General features: G+C 43.2%; 2 protein-coding genes across 2 annotated transcripts in view; one reads left to right on the top strand and one right to left on the bottom strand.

Annotated features, from left to right (window-relative positions):
* LOC144688926 (guanine nucleotide-binding protein G(q) subunit alpha) overlaps positions 1-643 on the bottom strand; it is a 114279-nt gene extending 113636 nt beyond the window's left edge. The window contains exon 1 of the mRNA XM_078555962.1: positions 62-643. Coding sequence (XP_078412088.1) covers positions 62-197 — 136 coding nt within the window. The 5' untranslated portion in view covers positions 198-643. The remainder of the gene's footprint in view (positions 1-61) is intronic.
* Positions 1-24085, top strand: part of LOC144688937 (TLE family member 5-like) — a 647395-nt gene that overhangs the window by 277186 nt on the left and 346124 nt on the right. The gene's annotated exons all lie outside the window — the stretch shown is intronic.

Below are 24085 nucleotides of genomic sequence, written 5' to 3'. Positions count from 1 at the left end.
CCCTACCCACCCACCCACCCAACCCTCTCCTCCTCCCGGCCAAACCCATGGCCTTTCTTACCCAAGAGCAGCAGTTTCAGTTCCCTGCGTGCATCCCGCTTGTCCCTGCGAAGCTGCCTCTCTATCTCGGCGTTGATTCTCTTGGATTCTTTCGCCTCTTCACTAAGGCAGCACGCCATGATAGAGTCGAGAGTCATGAAGCCTGAGGTATTTGGGGGGGGGCAATGATTTTTCTCCTCACAGAAAGGCGAACATGAAGGGAAGAGGGGAAAAGGGGGAGGCGGAAGAAAAAAAAATTTTTTTTTTTCCTTTTTTTTTAAAAAAAAGAGACTCTATGAAGACCCCTCCCCGGGGTTTTTTTTTTCACTGTGGAGACATAATCCTCCTCCTCCGACGAATATCTTTTCCCTCTCAAACTCTTTACCACCTCCCTTTGGTTTTTCTCCTTCTTTCTTCAGATTTTTTTTAAAATGTCGTTTCTTCTGTTGATGACATATATATATATATATATAGGTAAAAGAACAAACAATAATAAAATGTCTCCTCACCGGACTCTTACTCACTCACTCTCTCTCACTCACACACTCTCACTCTCTCTCCCTCTCACACACACACACACATACATACAACACCCCCCTCCCCCTGCTCGAGCCAACTTGACGGCCGGAAGCGAAGGCTGAGGGAAGGGTGTGGGGGGGGTGGCGGGGTGGTACAGAGGGGCTAGTGCGCAGGCGCGCCGGCGAGGCGACTCGGAGCCTGAGCGAGAATGTGGGCCCGGGGGGGGGGAACCAAAGGGGAGGGCAGATCTGGATTTGACTGACATTGGGTTCCGGCCAATAGCAGCGAGCAATGGCTGACGGCCAATGGGAGGGAGGGAGGGAGGGGAGGCATGGGGAGTGGGCGGGACATCCGCTCGCGAGATCGGACCAGTTGCTGGCTCGCCCGGCGTGGAGATTCGCGCATGCGCCCCGGCGATCCCATTAAGGAGAGGAATGCGAAGGAGGTTAACGGAGGATAGTTGATGTGACGATTGGTGTGAAATTTCATTGACTGGTCGTTTATTTGGGCATATACACACGCACGCAAATGTATAAATATTCTGGATGGATGTATTAATTCGAACATGGAAATTAGGAGTAGGCTACTCGGCCCCTCGAGCCTGTTCCACCATTCAATAAGATCATGGCTGGACTGGCTGTAACCTCAACAACACATTCCTGCCTCCACCCCCCCCCCCCCCCCCCCGACCCCTACCCGATAACCTTTCACACCCCCCACCCCATAACCTTTCACACCCCCCCACCCCCACCCGATAACCTTTCACCCCCCCCACCCTTGTTAAACAAGAATCTATCCAGCTCTGCCATAAAAATATAGACTCTGCTTCCACCGCTTTCTGAGGAACAGAGTTCGAAAGATCCACAACCCTCAGAAAAAAGAATCTCAAAAGTTAAGCACAGCTCCACTTCTTTATCATGAGTTGCAATTTCTTTCGAATTTCTTCTTGAGCACCATTGTGCCAAATAACAGAAAATCTGGAAATCCGAGACTTAAATGCTGGAAGTATTCCCAAAGCAACCAAGGCAAGTTAACCGTTTTAGATGTGGAAACGTTCATCAGAACCTGAGATGTTAATTTTGTCTATGTTCTCCACATGTCCTGACTGGTTTGTTTGAGTCTCCAATATCTCATTTTTCCTTTAACCTTGCACTCCCAACTCTTTTGGCATGTAATTTTTCTCCTGTCTTCCACCCTATCACAGACCTTCCTTTTACTTGCTCGAAACCGATTACATCTCCAACTTTTCCCACTTGGGGTGAAAGTTCATCAATCTGAAACAACAGTTTCTCCCTCCAAAGATGCTGCCTGACCTGCTGAGTATTTGCAGCATGTTCTGCTTTTATTTTTGTTCTAATATTTCATGTCTTTGTTTCAATGATCATAACACTTTCTTCTGCATGGCTGCTTGAAGTTTGATTCTGTGGCACAAAAAGTTTTTGGAAGTAATTTTATTTTTTTTTTAAATGGTTTATGTCTGAAGAACATGGCTGTAGTTTTAAAAAGGTTAGCCCACTGAAAGTTAATATACTTTAAAAATTCAGCAATGTTGATGGGTGCTGGGCAAGAAAAGCTAAAATAAACTCAGCATCAAATTAATATCTTACACCATAAATTGCCCTTTTACACATTCTAACTCCTTAGCTATGTCATTTCATATGTTTTGATATATTTAGTGACACCAATTACACCTAAATGAAATAAAAATCTGCTGTAATCACAGTAATTTGCATCTGCGACTTACTTCAAATTGAAGCGGTCTCAGCCATGCTTGTCTTTTGGTATGTTATGTAAAACAACAGAATGTATTCTAATCCTCAAGCCCAACATTACATTAATAATTAAGTTGTCCTGCTTCCTGCTTTTGCTCCTATATGAAGTCCATTGCCTACACTTTCCATTTACATCCATCCCTCCCCTTTACATGATTAATCAATGACACTTCAGTCCTTTTTCTGAAATTCTTGTCTAGCTCTGGAATTATGTTTTCAACAGGTATTTGTAATGTGTACTCTGTAGTATTAGGATTGGCACCTGAAGGAATCAACCATATCCCCTACGGATGGACTCCCATCTCTAGTTTGCTGTGCCTCATACAACTCTTACCTATGACCCCTTGTAGTCACTTGTGCCCCGTGACAACTACACCCTGGGAAACAGTGTTAAATTGCTTGCTAAGCTCAGTAAGAGGGTAACTTGAGTGTCCTTGAGTGATACAGAGATATCAATTTGAATAGAATATAATGTCTGCAAATCCAACAGATATGCTAAATGGGAGGGCACAGTAGCAAAGCTTTGTGGATAACTGAGGTCATCTGCTTTGATGAACTAGGTCCCATTGGCCATCTACAAAAGCTGACTTCATCCAAAGCGGTATTGATTCTGTGTTATGACACAGTGGATGGTAAATGCTGGGCTGATCAAATCCCAGAGAGAAACTTGAAACAACTGCCACAACTATTTTACAATTTGTAATTATTTTGAGATGCGTGCCTTGAATTTAGTAGTAATAAGACCACCGAGTCTTATATACATTTCTTACGAAACTAAATTAAACCTTTATTAATAAAAAAAATGATTTTAAGCACCTACATAGGTTTACAAATTACTGCTATGATAACTCCTAGCTCCCCTAGTTAATCTAGCTCCCAGTTACACCTCTGTTAAGGCAACAATAAAACACAGATTTTAAAAGACCCGGGCAAAGTAACAAGATACCCTGAACAGTCGAATTCAAAGTGAGTTTTCTTCTCTTCAGTTCGTGTAGACAGCAACTTGAGACTTTCACACTTGTTGATCTTAGAATGCCTTTTTCTTACACATAACCTCATTTCCTTTACACAGGTTTCTCCCTTTTTAATGTAAATCCCATTGTCTCAATATGTATTTTCAATTCTACTTTTCTAATAATAAAAATCTTTCATAGCACCAATTTTATCAGTAAGCTTTGGGAAAAGTAAACATACCATTTAAAAGCAAAATACTGCGGATGCTGGAAATCTGAAACAAAAACAAAAAATACTGGAAAAATTCCAGGTCTGACAGCATCTGTGGAGAGAAAGAGTTAACGTTTCGAATCCATGTGACTCTTTTTCAGAGCTAAAGGGAAGTAGAAATGTGGTGAAATATATACTGTTTAAGAGGGGTGGAATAGGTGAAGCTGGGTAGAAGGCCAACGATAGGCGGAGGCAAAGGAGACATTGCAAAAGATGTCGTAAACAAAAGGTCAAGGGGTTGTTAATAGTGGTGGTATTGGCTAAAGGAGGTGCTAATGGTGACATTAAGAGTGGAAAGCAGAATGTGATATTGGCAGGACCAGGGTAAGCACTCAGGAAAGTGACAAATGGCCCTAGTGGGGGTGGGTTGGGGTGGTGGGAGAGGACAGTAGTAAGAAAAAAAGATCGAAAAGGCTAAAAGCTGGGGATAAAATAATGAATAAAAATTGAAATAAATTTTTAAAAATAATAATGAAAGTAAGTGGGGAAAGTAAATAAATCAATAAATAACATTTAAAAATAAAAATGAATATAGAAAAAAGTGGGGGGATCAAAAAGGTGTGAGGATGGAGGAGAAAGTTCATGGTCTGAAGTTGTTGACCTCAATGTTAAGTCTGGAAGGAGGTAAAGTGCCTAGTCGGAAGATGAGGTGCTGTTCCTCCAGCTGGTGTTGAGCTACATTGGAGCATTGCAGCAGGCCAAGGAGGCATGAAAGCAGGGTGGTGTGTTGAAATGGCAAGTGACAGCGAGGTCTGGGTCATGCTTGCGGGGACAGACCGAAGGTGTTCCGCAAAGTGGTCACCCAGTCTGTGTTTGGTCTCTCCAATGTAGAGGAGACCGCACTGTGAGCAGCAAATGCAGTGGACTAAATTGAGGGAAGAGGAAGTGAAGCGCTGCTTCATTTGAAAGGAATGTTTGGGCCCTTGGATGGTGAGGAGGGGGGAAGTAAAGGGGTAAGTGTTGCACCTTCTGCGATTGCATGGGAAGGTGCCGTGGGAGAGGCTTGAGGTGTTGGGGGTGATGGAGGAGTGGACCGGGGTGTTCCAGAGGGAACAGTTCCTACGGAATGCCAACGGGGGGGGGTGGGGGGGGTTGAAGGGAAGATGTGTTTGGTGGTGGCATCATGCTGCAATTGGCAGAAATGGCAGAGGATGTTCCTTTGAATGCGGAGGCTAGTGGGGTGAAAAGTGAGGACAAGGAAGACTCTATCATAGTCCTGGGAGGGAGAGGAAGGTGTGAGTGCAGAGGCGTGGGAGATGGGCCGGACACGGTTGAGGGACCTGTCAGCCACTGTGGGTGGGAAACCTTGGTTAAGGAAGAAGGAAGACGTTTCAGAAGGACTGTTTTGGAAAGTGGCATCATTGGGACAGATGCGATGGAGGCGAAGGAACTGAGAGAATGTGATGGAGTCCTTAGAGGAGTCAGGGTGTGAGGAGCTGTAGTCAAGGTAACTGTGGGAGTTGGTGGGCTCGTAATAAATATTCGTGGACAGTCTCTCACCAGAAATTGAGACAGAGAGGTCAAGGAAGGGAAGGGAAGTGTCAGAGATGGACCGTGTAAAAGTGATGGAGGGGTGGAAATTGGAAACAAAATTGATAAATTTTTCCAGATCCAGAAGTGGCATCGAAACGGTCATCGATGTACCGAGAAAACAGTTATGGGAAAGGGCCTGAGTAGGATTGGAACAAGGAATGTTCCACATACCCCTTAAAGAAACAGGCATAAGTCGGGCCCATGCAGGTACCCATAGCCACACTTTTTATTTGGAGGAAGCCAAACATACTGTTTGGCTTCTTCTGACTAAGTATAACATTTCACCACCTCTTTTGAAATTCAAATTACTCTGGTTTATCTAAAAATGCAAATTTTCCCTTTACACCTCCCATTCTAAAACTTCAACCATGTTTACCTATTTGACATTTCAAACCTAGCTTCTCTTTTGGTACATCAAAGCCTTCAGACCAGCTGTTTTTAATTCAATTAAGTCCAGCACACACACCCACACCCACACATACACACACTATTCCTACCTTACAATAAATTCCAATAACATTATGAAAGTTATTATATTTTCCTGATATTCTGTCTTGACACCAAATCTAGTAGGAAGCCAGTAGACAGAGGAACAGGAGTAGGCCATTCAGCCCATCGAACCTCTCCATCATTCAATTAGATCATGGCTGACAATCCACCTAAAAGCCACTTTCCTAATCTATCCCTATATCCTTTGACGTTATTAGTATCCAGAAATCCATCGATTTCTGTCTTGAACATGCTCAGTGATTGAGCTTCTACAGCCTTTTAGGCGAGAGAATTCCAAAGATTCACTACCTCTGAGTGAAGAAATTCTTCCTCATCTCAGTCTTAGGTGGCCTGTCCCTTAGAGGCTGTGTCACCTGGTTCTAGACTCACCAGCCAGGGGAAATATCCTATCTACAAACCGTACAAATCTTTTTCACTATAACCCAGTTGATGCACAAATCCCATTTTCATCTTAGCTACAACACACCACTTCCCAAAGTCCTATGACAATGAGCTGGTGGTGAAATAGCAGTTGCAGGTTCCCTGCATGCAAGTGTTTTGCCATAGGTTCACCCTTCATTTGACTCAAGCAGCAGTGAAGCTCAGCAGCTCCTGAGTGACGACTGAGCTGTCCTATTTTGTGGCGATAGATTTCTAGATAAAGACATCAAGGGGTATGGGGATAATGTGGGAAAATGTCATTGAGGTAGAAGATCAACCATGATCTAGGTAAATGGCGGAGCAGGCTCAAGGGGCCAAATGACCTACTCCAGCTCCTATTTCCTATGTAGCGCACTGCTCATTTCTAGCATGAAGAAGGGTTTTGAAAAGATGTCCCAAACAATGCCTGCTCACAGTTTGGAATGTGAGAACAGTCCAGGACACTGAGTCAACAAACAAGCCTGAATGGAGAAGTGTGCTGATCGGGTTGGGAACTAAGATGGTATAATATTGACATTAGTGTTCTTAGCAAAGTTTTGGTTAGCTGAAAGAGGTTGCTGATGCATGCATTTACTACTGATTATCGTGCTCCAGAGAGGAGCAGTGAGAAGCTGGGATTGTCTTTGCTGTGAAACCCAATCTCTGTTTGAAAGTCTTCCTAAAGGAGTCAGTGACCACCTGATGACTGTTGTCGTCTCATAAGAGGGACACACCATTACCTAATGATGTCTATACATCAATCATGACAAATTATGATGAAACAAAGTAAACTCTGTGAAGATCTAGAGCATATCTTATCACAAGTTCCTGGAAAGAGCAAACACATTATAAGAGACTGACCACCAGTCCTGGAAGAGAATTATAGGTAGGCATGTCAGAGGTGATGAATCACTGTTCCTTAAGATACGTACAGAACATCATCTACCATCAAAAGCACATTCTTCAGACTTGCAAACAAATGCAAAACTACATGGATGCACTCTTGTTCTAACATTGACAACATGTTAGGATGTCAAAAATATTACAATGACACAAATCATGAGGGTAGTCGAGCGTCGAATAGACCCACACACTCATTCAAGTAAAGCTTGATATACAAATAGCTCCATTTTGAAAACTATGAGGTAAAAAAAAACCCTCTAACAGATTAAATGTTGTCAAACCTAAAGCAGTAGAAGAACATCATCTCAGCACTGCCAACACAGTTTATAGCAACACTGAAATGAACTAGAAGGAGCTGTCTTATATTTTGCAGCCAGTAAAACTCTAGCGCCAAAAACCAGAAAACTACCATACTAGTTTGATGATAATGTGAATCACTGAAATACTGTGAGAGAAACACGAGCATGGTTGAAAGACCCATCATCATCAAGGAAATCTGGACTGAACTGTAAACGTGGTGAGTTTCAAACAAAGCTGAGAGCTATGCAGGAAAAGTGGGATTGACAAAGCTGAGGAATCCAGATGTATGCTGACATGCATGATATGAAAAGGTTGCATTCAACACTGCAAACCGCTTAGAGTTCCCTGTCTGCAGACATTACCTTCCTGAAGAGTGTTGATGGCTCCACCTTGTTGGCTGTCAAGAACTAGATCTTGCACAAATGGGCTAACCATTTTAAAGCTGTACAATAACACAGTGAAGAAGCAGGTAATTCAGCCAATTAAATCTGCACCAGCTCTCTCCAAAAGTGATCCAGTTAGTTCCACTTCCCTGCTCCCTTCTCTAGAGTTTCCCACAGCATCCCCATATCCCTGCAATTGTTTCTCCTTCAAGTATATATCCAATTGATCCAATGCTTAAGAATTGCTGGAGCACAGCACCTTCCAAATCCACAATCTCTATCACCTAGAAAGACAAGGGCAGTAGACACATGGGAACGCTACCATGTGCAAGTTCACCTCAAGGTCACTTACCATCCTGAGATGGTAAATGCATGGGGTTGGGGGTGATGTACTGGTATGGACTGAGAATTGATTAACAGGCAGAAAACAGAAGTAGGAATAAACAGTCATTCTAAGGATGGCAGGCTGTTACTAGTAGGGTACTGCAAGAATCAGTGCTGGAGCCACAACTGGTCACAATCTATTTAAATGATTTGCATGTGAGGACCAAATGTAATGTTAAAATATATGTAAAAAATGTAAATGTGAATTTGCTGATGTGGTGAGGAGGATGCAAGGAGCTTCAAGAGGATTTGGACAGGCTAAGTGAATGGACAAGAACATGACAGATGGAATATAATGTAAATAGGTGTGAAATTATCCACTTTGGTAGAAAAAACAGAAAGGCAAAGTATTTCTTAAACAGTGAAAGACTAGGAATGTTGATGTCCAAAGGGACCTGGATGTTCTTGTTCATGAGTCACTAAAAGCTAGCATGAAGGTGCAGCAAGCAATTAGGAAGGCAAATGGCCTGTTGGCCTTCATCACAAGGGGATTTGAGTACAGGAGTAAAGATGTCATCTGCATTCTATAGAGTTTTGGTGAGACCATACCTGGAGTATTGAGTATAGTTTTGGTCTCCTTATCTAAGGAAGAAACACTAGTCATAGAGGGAGTGCAAATCCCCAGGATGGCAGGATTGTCTTATAAGGAGAGATTGAGGAAACTGGGCCTGTATTCTCTAGAGTTTTGAAGGATGAAGAAATACAGGGTGTGACAGGGTAGATGTGGATAGGATATTTCCCAAGACTGGTGAGTCTAGAACCAGGGGACATAGTCTCAGAATAAAGTGCAGACTATTTAAGACTGAGACGAGGAGGAATTTCTTCACTGAGGTGGGTGAATCTTTAGAATTCGTGACCCAGAGGGCTGTGGAAGCTGAATCATTGAGCATGTTCAAGACAGAAATTGATAAATTTCTGGATAGTAATGACATCAAGGGATATGGGGATAGTGGGGAAAAATGACATGGAGGTAGATGATCGACCACGATCTCTTTGAATGGTGGAGAAGGCTTGACAGGCAAAATGGCCTACTCCTAATCCTATATTCCTATGCTCCTAACTTGGAACTATATCGCTGTTTGTTCACTGTCACTGGGTCAAAATCCTGAAGCTCCCTTCCTAACAGCACTGTGGGTGTACCTACACCACACGGACTGCAGTAGTTCAAGAAGGTAGTTTACCACCAGCTTCTCAAGGGCAGTTAGGGATGGGCAATAAGTGCTGGCCTTGCCAGTGACACCCACATCCCAAGAACAAATAAAAACTATGAACAGCTCCCTTTCCTTGGGTTCTAATCCCCTGTCCTTTAAAACAGCTGTCATCACCCATGCTTGACACACATAACCTTGATCGCTTTTGAACCACTACTATATCTCTAATTGCTTCTTCCTGTCTAGCACTCTGAACTTGTCATCATCACCCAGTTGCACTCTTACCTCTCTTGTTCTCTGTGTTCAAATCTTATAGTTTATTTTCTGATCTTCACAAGTCACAAGGCCTTGGAAAATCCCAATGACATTGTTTGTGACCATGAACCCAGTGTACTATCCCTTCTTATTCTCCTTGACCCCTCGGTGGTGTTCAACAGAGTTGACTAGATCGTCATACACAACTGCTCTTCAGTATTGTACATCTCCATTGACTATACTTCTGCTGGTTAAGTTTTTTTATCTGAAGGCAAAATACTGCAGATGCTGGAAATCTGAAACGAAAACAAAAAATGCTGGAAAAACTCAGCAGGTGTGACAGCATCTGTGGAGAGAGAGACAGAGTTAACATTTCGAGCCCATATGACTCTTCTTCAGATCTAAAGGAAGGTAGGAATGTAGTGAGGTATATACTGATTAAGGGGGGTGGAACAAGTGAAGCTGGATAGATGGCTAGCGATAGGTGGCGGCAAAGGAGAGATTGCAAAAGATGCCATAAACAAAAAGTCAAAGGGTTGTTAATAGTGGTGGTAGTGGCTAAAGGAGCTGCTAATGGTGACATTGAGAGTGGAAAGCAAAATGTGACAAAGGCCGGACCAGGGTAAGCACTCTGGAAAGTGACAGATAGCCATTGTGGGGGTGGGGTGGGGGGAGGTGGGAAAAAAGATCGAAAATTGGCTAAAAGCTGGGGATGAAACAATGAATGAAAATGAAAATACATTTGAAAAATAATAATAATGAAAATAAGTGGAAAAAGAAAATGAATAAAAATTTTAAAATTAAAAATATGGGAAAAAGGGGAATCAAAAAGGGGTGGGGCAAAGGAGAGAGTTCATGGTCTGGAGTTGTTGAACTCAATGTTAAGTCCAGAAGGCTGTAAAGTGCTCAATCGGAAGATGAGGTGCTGTTTCTCCAGTTTGCGTTAACCTTCACTGGAACATTACGGCAAGCCAAGGACGGACATGTGGGCATGAGAGCAGGGTGGAGTGTTGAAATGGCAAGTGACAAGAAGGTTTGGGTTGTGCTTGTGGACAGACCAAAGGTGTTCCGCAAAGCGGTCACCCAGCCTGCGTTTGGTCTCTCCAATGTAGAGGAGACCGCATTCGGAGCAGCGAATGCAATAGACCGGTTTGAGGGAAGTGCAAGTGAAGCACTGCTTCACTTGAAAGGAGTGTTTGGGTCCTTGGACGCTGAGGAGAGGGGAAGTAAAGGGGCAGGTGTTGCACCTTCTGCGACAGGATTTCTGCTTGTCTCTTTTGCCCTGTTCACCTTCATTGCTTTCCATTTCCCTCCTGGTGTTTGCACTTTCACAGCCATGTTTCCTTCCTCAGTTCAGTCTCTTTGTCTCCGACTTACCCCATGTGGATTCCAACTGAAGTTCCATCCCACATGTTTCAATCCACCCAGGATTACAGGTATCTCCGGGACGTACAACGCTCCTCGGACTGCTGTTCTCGTCGCATCCTGAGATTCATACTCAGTGCCATGTGCCGCCATATGAACACACTTGACCTCTCCCTCCTGCAGCACCGACTCACCCTATCTCTAAGCTGTCTCTGCCCCCAGTTTCATTTTATTCTTTGTCTCATCCAATGCCTTAACAAGAAACTTTGTCTCTTTCTTTCAGGTGCTAAGGAATGCAAGCTTCAACAACTCATTGATACCAACACCCATCCAGGACCCTCCACCCCTTCCCGTCCCCCTGACCCCATCCCACCTTCTAATCCCAGCCCTTGTCGTGTATTCACCATACCCGGTAACCTTCCCCTCTCTGATGCTGAACGTTCAGTACTCAGCAAAGGACTCAGTTTCATACCCTTATGCCCTCACCTCAATGAATTCCGGGCTTGGCACGATGCTGAATTCTTCTTTCACCGCCTTCGTCTCCATGCTCACTTCTTTGGGCAGGAGTCCTCCCCCCATTCAACGGATCCTTTCACCCACCTCCAGTATTCTCCCTCCATCTGGACCCCTCCATCTGGCCTCTTACCTACCCTTGATCTTTTTATTGAGAACTGTTTGACGTGACATCGGCTGTCTCAATTTCTCTGCTCCTCTCACCCACTCTAACCTGTCTCCTGAACTTGCTGCACACCGTTCTCTCAGGTCCAACCCTGACTTTGTTATCAAACCAGCCAACAACGGTGGTGCTGTTGTTGTCTGGTGTCATGACCTCTACCTCACCGAGGCCAAGTGCCAACACTCAGACACTTCTTCCTACCTTCCCCTGGACCATGACCCCACCATCGAACATCAAGCCATTGTTTCCAGGACTGTCACTGACCTCATCTCCTCTGGAGATCTTCCCTCCACAGCTTCCAACCTCATAGTCTCCCAACCTCGGACAGCCCACTTCTACCTCGTCCTCAAAATCCACAAACAGGACTGTCCCGGTAGACCAATCATGTCAGCCTGTTCCTGCCCCATGGAACTCATCCCTTCCTATCTTGACTCCATTTTCTCTCCCCTTGTCCAGTCTCTCCCCACCTACATCCGTGATTCCTCTGATGCCTGAGATCATATCATCAATTTCCCATTCCCTGGCCTTAACCACCGCCTCTTCACCATGGACGTCCAATCCCGCTACACCTCCATCCCCCACCAGGATGGTCTTAGGGCTCTCCGCTTCTTCCTTGAACAGAGGTCCGAACAATCCCCATCTACCACCACTCTCCTCTGTCTGGCTGAACTTGTTCTCTCACTGAACAATTTCTCCTTAAACTCCTCTCACTTCCTCCAAATAAAAGTTGTGGCTATGGGTACCCGCATGGGCCCCAGTTATGCCTGTCTCTTTATGGGATATGTGGAACATTCCTTGTTCCAGTCCTACTCAGGCCCCCTCCCACAACTCTTTTTTCAGTACATCAATGACTGTTTCGGTGCCGCTTCATGCTCTTGTCTTGACCTAGAAAAATTTATTAATTTTGCTTCCAATTTCCACCCCTCCATCATTTTCACATGGTCCATCTCTGACACGTCCCTTCCCTTCCTTGACCTCTCTGTCTCAATTTCTGGTGATAGACTGTCCACCAATATTCATTACAAGCCCACCGACTCCCACAGCTACCTCGACTACAGCTCCTCACACCCTGACTCCTCTAAGGACTCCATCACATTCCCTCAGTTCCTTCACCTCCGTCGCATCTGTTCCGATGATGCCACTTTCCCAAACAGTGCTTCTCACATGTCTTCCTTCTTCCTTAACCGAGGTTTCCCACTCACAGTAGTTGACAGGGCTCTCAACCATGTCCGACCCACCTCCCGTGCCTCTGCCCTCACAACTTCCTCTCCCTCCCGGAACCATGATAGGGTCCCCCTTATCCTCGTTTATCACCTCAGCAGCCTCCACATTCAAAGGATCATCCTCCGCCATCTCCGCCGGCTCCAGCACGATGCCACCACCAAACACATCTTCCGTTCACCGCCCCCCCGTCGGCATTCCATAGGGATCGTTCCCTCCGGGACACCCTGGTCCACTCCTCCATCACCTCCAACACCTTAACCCCCCTCCCACGACACCTTCCCATGCAATCGCAGCCCCCACCCCCACTAGGACCATCTGTCACTCTCCAGAGTGCTTACTCTGGTCCGGCCTTTATCACATTTTGCTTTCCATTCTTAATGTCACCATTAGCACCTCCTCTAACCAGTACCACCACTATTAACAACCCTTTGATTTTCTGTTTATGACATTTTTTGCAATCTCTCCTTTGCCTCCACCTATCCCTGGCCTTATATCCAGCTTCACTTGTTCCACCCCCCTTAATCTGTATATATTTCACCACATTCCTACCTCCCTTTAGATCTGGAGAAGAGTCATATGGGCTCGAAACGTTAACTCTGCCTCTCTCTCCACAGATGCTGTCACACCTGCTGAGTTTTTCCAGCATTTTTTGTTTTAGTTTAAGTTTTTATCTGTCCTGCTCTGATGGAGTCAGCAAAGCACCTTCAATGGCTTCTCATTCCACCACTACACAGTCAACATAGGGATCCCCTAATCTCTGTTAGCCTCTCCTGTTTCTCTTCCATATGCTGTCCCTCAATGATGTTACCTGTAGGCGTAAAGTCAGTTTCTATATACACAACTGTGTCACCAACCTTACTCCGACAACTAAGACCGTGCTACTAGATTGCTTTCTGACATCGTGCATTAAGTTCAAAATCCCCATTGTCATTTTAATTAAAGAGTATTCCAAATCGGAAGTACAGCAAAGAAAAGGAGCTCGCAGTTCAACTATGATTGTAGCCCAATCATAATCTCTTGCTGAAAGCCCTGCTCAGCCAGAGATCATAATTGCTATCAAGTCTCCCTTCATGGTAATGCACCAGCTATCAATGCCTTATTTGCTGAGATATATCAAGCTGGAAAATACAAACCAGTTTAGTTTCTGGGAGAGCTTTTCCAACTAATGTGATGAAGAAACCCACCTGCAAATGTATAGTGACGTATCCATTATCCAATTATTCAAACAAGAGGGCAGCCATAGAGAAATTTTCTTGTCATCACAGGGAAAATCCTTGCTAGGATCATCTTAAACTGCTGAATCGAATATATAGCTGAGAAATTCTTGCCTGATTGTCATGTGTGGATTCATAAAAAAAATGATACTATGAAGAATTCCAGCTATAAATACAAAGTTACAGTAGATACCAGCTATCAAAATGGAGTTATAATATCAAAATGATTGATCCCCCTATGGAATAGGGATTAAAAATTAAAAGCAGAGTTTATCTTCTGGCAAAGGTTTATAGGATTTATAAACGTACCTTGGCATAATTTTGTGCTCAAGGATACCAGTGTCCTGTAGCATAAGATATGGTACATCATCTAACACAAGGCAGTCCTGAAAAAACAGGAACTGGCCTCTACTTCATCTCAGTAAGGCATTGATAAATTGTAAGATGGGGATTGTACTGTAGTTTCCAGGATGGGAGTGTTGCCAGCTTCGTAGCCGGTTTTCAGTTCTTTCCAGATTTTGGGACACTGGATAAGGGGTCCGGTACCTGTACTACTTTAAATATTAATGGATATCTTAAATACCTCTCTGTAACATCAATAAGACTTGCATTCTCTATTAAAAACATGATTATACTTACTCTTCCTAGAACTATCAATGTTGTGATTACCATCAAAAGTGAATTGCATATTTGGTTCTTTAATAAACTTTTATATAAGTTAGAAAATTTATTGTCTCATATAGTCTTCTGTATCCAAACTCTAAAGCCCATCTCCATACACTCTTCAGTGGAGATGTATATTGTTGAGGAGAGATGCTCAGACCCTTATCATATCCAGGTTGTTATAGTCTAGTTTAAACATGTTAAAAAGGCTAATTGGAGGAAGCCAATATCCTCTTGTGGTTCTTTTCCTTCGGGGAGAGTTAAGTGTTTGTGAGGCCTGTCTTTCTCAACCTTAAATGAGAGTGATCACCCGAGGGATATGCCTGATCCGGAATTGTCCCAAAATGAAGGCTAGGCTTATAATCCACTTCAGTACTGGTGGTATGGTCGTTACTGCCAAACAGCTTCTTGAAAAGTATCGAGAACAATTTTACTGTGTCTTTGTTGATCTCAAAAAGTCTTTAAATTCAGCCAACAGGTAGGGCCTCTGCAAAGTACTGGTTTAGGTTTGCTGCCTCAAAAAGATGATCCATGTTGGCTGGAGTGATGGAAGGTAGTGGTTTCTAACCCCTTGCTGACCTCTGATGGAGTCAAACAGGATTGTATGCTAGATCCCACCTTATTTAGTACTTTGTTTGCTCTTGTGCTTACTTATACCTTCATGGCGATGTCGCAAGGGCGCAGAATGTACCCTGGGTGGGGCATTTCAATGTCCATCACCAAGAGTGGCTCGGTAGCACCACCACTGACCAAGCTGGCCTAGCCCTAAAGAACATAGCAGGTAGACTGGGTCTGCGGCAGGTGGCGAGGAAACTAACAAGAGGGAAAAACATACTTGACCTCATCCTCACCAACCTGCCTGCCGCAGATGCATCTGTCCGTGACAGTATCGGTAGGAATGACCACTGCACGGTCCTTGTGCAGATGAGGTCCTGCCTTCACATTGAGGATACTCTCCATCATGTTGTGTGGCACTACCACCATGCTAAATGGGATTGATTTCGAACAGAACCAGCAACTCAAGACTGGGCATCTATGAAGTGCTGTGGGCCATCAGCAGCAGCAGAATTGTACGCGGAACACAATCTGTAACCTCATGGCCTGGCATATCCCCCACTCTAGCGTTACCATCAAGCCAGGGGATCAACCCTGGTTCAATCAGGAGGGCATGCCAGGAGCAGCACCAGGCATACCTAAAAATGAGGTGTTATCCTGGTGAAGCTATAACACAGGACTACTTGCGTGCCAAACAACACAAGCAGCAAGTGATAGACAGGGTTAAGCGATCCCACAACCAACGGATCAGATCTAGGCTCTGCAGCCCTGCCACATCAAGTCGTGAATGGTGCTGGACAATTAAACAACTCACGGGAGGAGGAGGCTCCACAAATAACCCCATCTTCAATGATGGGGGAGCCCAGCATATCGGTGCAAAAGATAAGGCTGAAGCATTTGCTACAATCTTAAGCCAGAAGTGCCAAGTGGATGATCCATCTCGATCTCCTCTGGAGGTCCCCAGCATCACAGATGCCAGTCTTCAGCCAATTCGATTCACTCCATGTGATATCAAGAAACGGCTGAAGGTACTGAATACTGCAAAGACTATGGGCCCTGGCAATATTTCAGCAATAGTACTGAATACTTGTACTCCAGAACTTGCCGCACCCTAGCCAAGCTGTTCCAGTACAGCCAAACCACTGGCATCTACCCAGCTATGTGGAAAATTGCCCAGGTATGTCATGTACACAAAAAGCAGAATATATCCCACCCGGCCAATTACCACCCCATCAGCCTACTCTCAATCATCAGTAAAGTAATGGAAAGGGTCATCAACAGTGCTATCAAGTGGCACTTGCTTAGCAATAACCTGCTCACTGATGCCCATTTTAGGTTCCGCCAGGGCCACTCAGCTCCTGACCTCATTACAGTCTTGGTTCAAACATGGACAAAAAAGCTGAACTCCTGAGGTGAGGTGTGAGTGACTACCCTTGACATCAAGGCCGCATTTGACAGAGTGCGGCATCAAGGAAGTCACTGCAGGAATCCATCGCATGAATTCACCAAGGCTCCTTCAACAGCACCTCCCAAACCCACGACCGCTACCATATAGAAGGACAAGGGCAGCAGATAGTTGGGAACAGCACCAACTGGAAATTCCCCTCCAAGTCACTCACCATCCTGAAATGGAAATATATCGCCGTTCCTTCACTGCTGCTGGGTCAAAATCCTGGAACTCCCTTCCTAACAGCACTGCGGGTGCACCTACACCACATGGACTCAAGAAGGCAGATCACCACCACCTTCTCAAGGGCAACTAGCGATGGGCAATAAATGTTGGCCCAGTCAGCGAAGCCCACATCCTGCGAATGATTAAAAAAGAGTCCTAGCAAAACTGGAGTCAATGGGAATCAGGGGCAAACTCTCCGCTGGTTGGAGTCATACCTAGCACAAAGGAAGATGGTTGTGGTTGTTGGAGATCAGTCATCTCAGCTCCAGGACATCACTGCAGGAGTTCCTCAGGGTAGTGTCCTCGGCCCAACCATCTTCAGCTGCTTCATCAATGACCTCCCTTCCATCATAAAAAGTGGGGATATTCGCTAATGATTGCACACTGTTCAGCACCACTCGTGACTCCTCAGATATTGAAGCAGTCCATGTCCAAATGCAGCAAGACCTGGACAGTATCCAGGCTTGCGCTGACAAGTGGCAGGTAACATTTGTGCCACACAAATGTCAGACAATGACCATCTCCAACAAGAGAGAATCCAACCATCGCCCCTTGATGCTCAATGGCATTACCATCACTGAATCCCCCACTATCAACATCCTGGCAGTTACCATTCACCAGAAACTGAACTGGACTAGCCATATAAATACTGTGGCTACAAGAGCAGGTCAGAGGAGTAACTCTCCTCCTGATTCCCCAAAGCCTGTCCACCATCTACAAGGCACAAGTCAGGAGTGTCATGGAATACTCTCCACTTTCTTGGATGAGTGCAGCTCCAACAACACTGAAGAATCTTGACACCATTCGGGACAAAGCAGCCCGCTTAATTGGCACCACATCCACAAACATTCACTGCATCCATCACCGCTGCACAATAGCAGCAGTGTGTACTATCTACAAGATGCACTGCAGGAATTCACCAAGGCTCCTTAGACAGCACCTTCCAACCCATTACCACTACCATCTAGAAGGACGAGGGCAGCAGACAGATGGGAACACCACCACCTGGAAGTTCCCCTCCAAGTCACTCACCATCCTGACTTGGGTCAGGATGACTTGGGTCCTGACTGTCACTGGGTCAAATTCCTGGAACTCCCTTCCTAACAGCACTGTGGGTGTACCTGCACCACGTGGACTGTAGCGGTTCACGAAGGCAGCTCACCACCACCTTCTCAAGGGCAACTGGGAATGGGCAATAAATGCTGGCCCAGCCAGCGAACCCAACATCCCATGAATGAATTGAACAAAAGGGATATTAGATAAAGGATATTTGCTTTTGGAAGAATGGAAAATTATGCAATCTTCACCACCTGCAGTCCAAACTAAGGCAGCTGAAGGAATTGTTTGGGAGCGCTAGTTCACTGTTCATTATGCCCTTGTTACCCACACAGAAAAGGATCTCGAAGTCATCCCGGATTGTCTCTCAGAAGCTTTTAAGAAATTTGGTCTCATTATCAGTCTGAAGAAGAGAGAAGTTGTATACCACCCTGCAGTAAAGCTTTGTGTGTCACCCAATATTCCCAAAGGACATGCGCTGTCTGCATTGTTTGGTTCGCCCACCTAGCAAGCATCATGCTCCTAGTTGATGAAGTGAACCATAGATTGTTTAAAATCATTTCAGAAGCCATTGATATTACGGAATCAAAAGGGCATTAAACTGGCAATAAAGCTTAAGATCTACAAGGTAATGCTTAGAACATATGTAACAGTGTAACTATTGCCACATCAGAAAATTCAATTTCTTCCATCTCGGCTGCCTCAGAAAATTCTTGGAAGTTTGATGGTGGCATAAGATTCCAGGCATCGTGATTCTCAGAAGTGCAAATATATCCCAAGCACAGAAGCAATGGTAGCATAAATGCGCTGGTCATTTAGTTCAATGCCTGATACTAGATTACCCAGGAATGCATTTTAAGATGAGGTGAAGTTTGGTAAGTGCCACGAAAGTATATTATATAATTTCAATATATTGTGGGATTTGGGTGGCGCGGAGGTGGGGTGGGGGGTGTGGTGGGAAGTGTGTGTGTGTTTTAATGGAATTGGAGGCAGCTGGTCTGGAGGTTGTGACTCATCAAAAGAAGCTAGGTTTGAAATGCTAAATATGTTAACACGGCTAAAGTCTTAGAATGTAAGTTGAGGTGAACTTGCATTTTCAGATAAATCAGGGCAGTTTGAATTTCAAGGAGATGGTAGAATGTTACACCTAGCCAGAGAAGTTAGGCCAAGCAGTGTGTTTATTTTCCCCAAAAGTTACTGACAATATTAGCACCATGAAAAGATTTATATTATGAGAAAGGTAAAGTTCCAAAGACATACGGGAACAATGGAATTTACATTAAAGGGGAGGAACATGTATAAAGCAGAATAAGTCTATGTGTCAGGGAAGGCATTGTAAGATCTAACAGAAGTATGAGAAGTCTCCAGTATTTGTGCATTAAGCCTGCTGTTTGCAGAAACTGAAGCTGGGAAAAGCCACTTTGAATTCTACTGTCCAGGGTATTGTGTTGACTTGCCTCGATCTAGTTAAAATCTATTTTTTTAACCATTGCCTTAACAGGGTTGTAACTGGAAGCCAGATTAATTAGGGGTTTTCAGAGTTATTATAGTAGTAATTTGTAGGCCTATGTATGTGCTTGAAATCTTTTCGTTTGTTAATAAAAGTTTAATTTAGTTTTTAAAAAATATCTGTGAAGTCTTGGTGGACTTATTACTTCTGAATTCAGGACACACATCTCAAAATAAATACAAATTGCAAAATCGTTGTGACAGTGTGATCAAGTTTCTCTCATGGATTTGATCCACCTGGCACACATCATCTGCCACGTCATAACAGTAAGTAGCAGGCAGTTCAAAGTATAGAAGGATTACTTCAAGACCAATCTTAAAAAAATGGCATTTTAACTGACACACGGAACCATGATGCCTGGGATAGGAAAAAGTGGCAAAAGATGATTTATGGAGCAACAAAGCCTGAAGCAAGTTGTATCCAGTGAGCCAAAAGAGAGACAGTTCAAGAAAATCAAGGAGCTATCAGCCCATTTTTCAATCTGACATATATATGGACTTGGATCTCAGACCAGTCCTGATCTCATTGAATGCTGGAACAGGCTAGAGATGCTAAACGCTCTACTCCTGTCTCCATGTTCCTGTGATATCAGATGTCCTGTGTGGGAGAAACATACCTCATGAAAGTTAGCTTCTCAATCATACGAGAACCCACATTAAATTGAAAATGAATTATTATCTGTCATCAATAATGATTGACAAACCATCATCATTACAAGCCCACAGAGGCTACTTAAACAATGTTTCTTCCCACCACCCTTCCTACAAAATCTCAATGCCTTGAGTTGCTACATTTCAATGTATCTGCTCACTTGTCACAGTTTCAGAAATACACTTTTTGTTCTGATGAGGTTTCCTTTTGCCTACAATTGTTATGCCCCTGGGCTGCATTGAACCTATCTCCTGTTTATCTGCTCTCACCTTTATTTTTTCTTTCATGTTATCACAGAATTCCTTTTGGACTCATCTTCTATCAAACTAATTTCCACGCATCACATTCTAGTGTTGCCGGAGGTTCACCAGCAATGGTTATTGGCTTAGTACACAGAGGAGAAGAGTCAATTCTCCCTTAACTATAAATTCGCTTTATTCACGTTGTTAGATCATCTACATATAGCTTATACGTCTGGTTAAATATAAACATGCAGTTTACAGCAGGTGATACAGTTTTATACCCAAAACTAGGATCTAAACGCACACCCACTAGGTTTCTCTGACACTCCCTGAGTGGTCACAGAATATAAAAGCTAATACCCGAAAAGGAGAGTTGACGCTGGCCAGGTGTTCCGTTCTCTCTCTCTTGCATCTCTTTGTTGCTGATGTAGGTTCTTCTGCTTCTGTGATGGTTGGTCTCCGGAGTCTCGCTGCTCCACTCCTGAAATCCTTCCAGTATTATATTGAATCTTATCTCTTCAAGCTGTTCTGTCTCTCTCCCATTGGTTTAGGCCTGCTTGCCTGATCTGTAGCATCTTCTCATTGGCTCGGATCCAAGACTTGTAGTATCACCTCGTTCCTCCTTTTCTAAATAGGGACTCATCACATTTCCTTTGTCTTCAAGACCCTCAGCTATTTCAAAACCAGTTCTAGCCAGTTCAGACCAGTGACTGGAGCTCAGGTTTCAAAAGTTGCTCAGGCCAGTGACTGGACTCAGGTTACTTCAGGTCAAAAGTTGCTTTTGCCTGTGTCAGCAGTTCAGCTGCAGCCCCTGGCCAACACTAACAAAGTTACCACCTCCAAAGTGACTACAATCAAGTGCATCTTTATTTTTCAGTTTTCTGGAGATGCATTTACTCCAGACCACTGTATTGAATCTTTCTTTTCAGTAGCAGCTCCCCAGTTATAATTGAAGATGCAGCACAACCCAATTGCTTCCTTTCCACAGCATTGCATGTGGCCCCAAACACACTGCTAGTCTGCATTATGTATAGATTCTCCAATGTAGTACTCCCATATTTACAGTTGGTTGTCATAAAGAGGTATTAATGTATATAATGTTATTGGTAATTATTTTAAATTGGACATGTAGTAGGGTCTATGTCTGTTGGTATGTCTTAATTGGATTAAGGCCAGCTAGCCTGGATGCTTTGATGAATAATAAGTTAAAAGGTAAAGAGTACATTTGTATTTTGTTGAATAAACCATTCAAAGACTAGAGGTGAAATCTTGCACCTAGCTAGGAGACACCAAGCAATATGTTTATATTACTAATAAAATTGGTACTATGAAAGGGGTTTTATTGTTAGAAGAGGCGGAGTTCAAAAGGCCTGGTGATACAAAGAGAATTTATATTCAAAAGGGAAAGCTAGGCATAACCTGAGAGGAGCTTGTGTGTGCAGGTCAGAGGCATGGAAGATCTAAGCCTGTAAGCCTACCACTCTGTCTGCGAAGGAACAAGCTGAACGAAACCTCATTTTGAATTCATAAGATAAAATGTGCTTTGCCAGCTGTCTGTTTAGGTCTGTGGGTTATTGTTGCCTTGGGGAAGATTACCTGGAAGTGATTAATTTGGGGATTTGTTTAATAGTTATTATGGTAGCAATTTGTAGACATGTATGTGTTTAATTTCTTATTAAATTTAATAAATGTTTAATTTGATTTATATAAAAACCTCTGGAGGCTTGGTGGTTTCATTTCTGAATTCAGAATTGCATCTCAAACATACCAATTGAAAATATAGGTTATGACAGTTGTTTAAAGTTTCCCTCTGGGATTTTAAATAATTCAGCCTTTACCAACTGCTGTGTCATAACAGTGGTGCAGACTTATATACTGGTGAGATTGAAAGCATCAAGTGATTGATCTGCAAGCATAATTCTGACTTCCCTGTGGCTTAACCTTTCCTCCCATTACCACTCCTAAGTTTCCATCATTAGTTTGAACTACTTGTTTGATCCAAGTTCAACACAGACTTTGAAATACTGTTATTAGTATCAAGCCTCTAAGTCACGGTATAGCTAGTGTGTAGTTCAGTATAATGCCAAGAACATGCGGTTCGATCCCCATTCAGGCTGAGGTGGACTTGGGGCCAGCCTCCTCACCCAGCCCCATAGTAAAATCACATCATAAACCATGGTTCGGTGATCTTCGAAAAACCAAGCATGCAACCTGAAGTGGTAGTAGCCATGGTATGAACACCATCTTTCTCCTGAGGGTGTTGTATTCTGAGCGTTAGCTTTATAGCAATTTCATACATTACCTGCCTTTGGTATTTTCCTGCCAATTTTCCCAGTAACTTTCCCCACAGCTGGCATCTGGTTGGAGCAGTTTTAGACACTTTTTGCCATGTTCTTGCCTTTTACCAGTCTGATTGAAGTGACCTTTGTATATCATTCATCATTTTTCAGCTCTTTTCAGACTTAAAAAAGAGCTTTGCACAGATTATTAAATGTTTATTTCTACCAACATTTAGAATATTTTACCTCTTGTTTTTTTGTCTGACACATAAAGGGGCTGCCTGCCTTTCTTTTAAAATTCTGATAAAGGGCCTCTACTCAAAACGTTAACCAGTTGATTTTCTTTTCAGATGTTAATGATGCTGTGGTATTTTGCCAGCATTTACATGTTTTCATGATGCGTGTTTTCTGTAAGTAAGAGTATAGTTTGTACTTATTCAAAAATATGATTGAGGTGATGGTGAACAGATCAGGATTGATTACCTGGTTCCTATTCCAAAGAAATCTAAATTTATCGATTAATATTTTCTTCAGTTTTTGAAAAGATTTGTTTTTGTCTAGAAGTTCAGTTTCAGCATTGGCTGTTCTCTAGAGATTCCCAGATTTCTATCTTTGAAACCTCACAGTGATGCATTGACAGAATAAATGAACACAGAGGGACCTTGTGTTGATGTATAGAAGGTAAAGGTGTGAGAGCAGATGAGCGATTATACATTTTGAACAGTAGGACGAAGTTCTGAGCTGGACTGGAAACACTAATTTAATCCATATGCTGCAAAAGTCAATTGCAGAAAATTTGGATTTAATTTCGATAGCTTTTATATTGATACTTAACAGATATATTCTCTAACACTGGGGCAATTGTTTTTTGCAAATAGGATTGCTGGTTAAGTTCAAGATGGGTATTTCCAGCAGTTTTACTGTCATATTTATAATGTATGCACTTGAAATTTCTTCTCCTGAGCTTAAACCAATCAAGTCCCTTAACATGATTTAGGAACAAGTCGCCTGCTAGTTATTAATAGCAAGCCTCTAAATCATAGTTCAAAATGCAATTATTACCAACACCACTCATTTTAATATTGTATCTCATCATTGCATGTTAATATATAATATGCTGCTACAGTTTCAATGTAAAGTTTTGCACAAAATAGAGTTCTCAGCCTCAACATTGTGTTTTCCTAATTTTGCTATACTTGTAGAAATGTTTCTAACTTGCACAAGTTTTGCTCACTTCTCAACCAAACAAATTTCTTGCACTACTTTGTGTTTATGTAATGAGAGATTGGGGGTCAATTTATATTAAGGTCAACTCCACACTGATGTATATAACATCAATTACCTTTTTAAATTGCATCACAACTGCAAAATAAGTGCTTTATTAATCCTTCTGGAATCATACGCTTTTTGCTCTGTGATGGCAACATCATATCTCTGTCAATGTGCTTACATTACTCTCAATAGTTACTTAATTTTATTGAGGATGTTGCAAATATGTGAATGTGCTTGTTTTATTTTAATTCCAGTTCAGGCAATGCTTCTGATCAAGAGCGCAAAAGCAGTTCAACTCCTTAACCAGAATGTAGAAATGGATCTTTGACCCTGG

This window comes from Cetorhinus maximus, chromosome 13 (genome assembly GCF_964194155.1).
Source record: "Cetorhinus maximus chromosome 13, sCetMax3.hap1.1, whole genome shotgun sequence".
NCBI lineage: Eukaryota > Metazoa > Chordata > Chondrichthyes > Lamniformes > Cetorhinidae > Cetorhinus > Cetorhinus maximus.
Note: the sequence above shows the minus strand (reverse complement) of the source record. Positions and strands in the feature narration are given on the sequence as shown.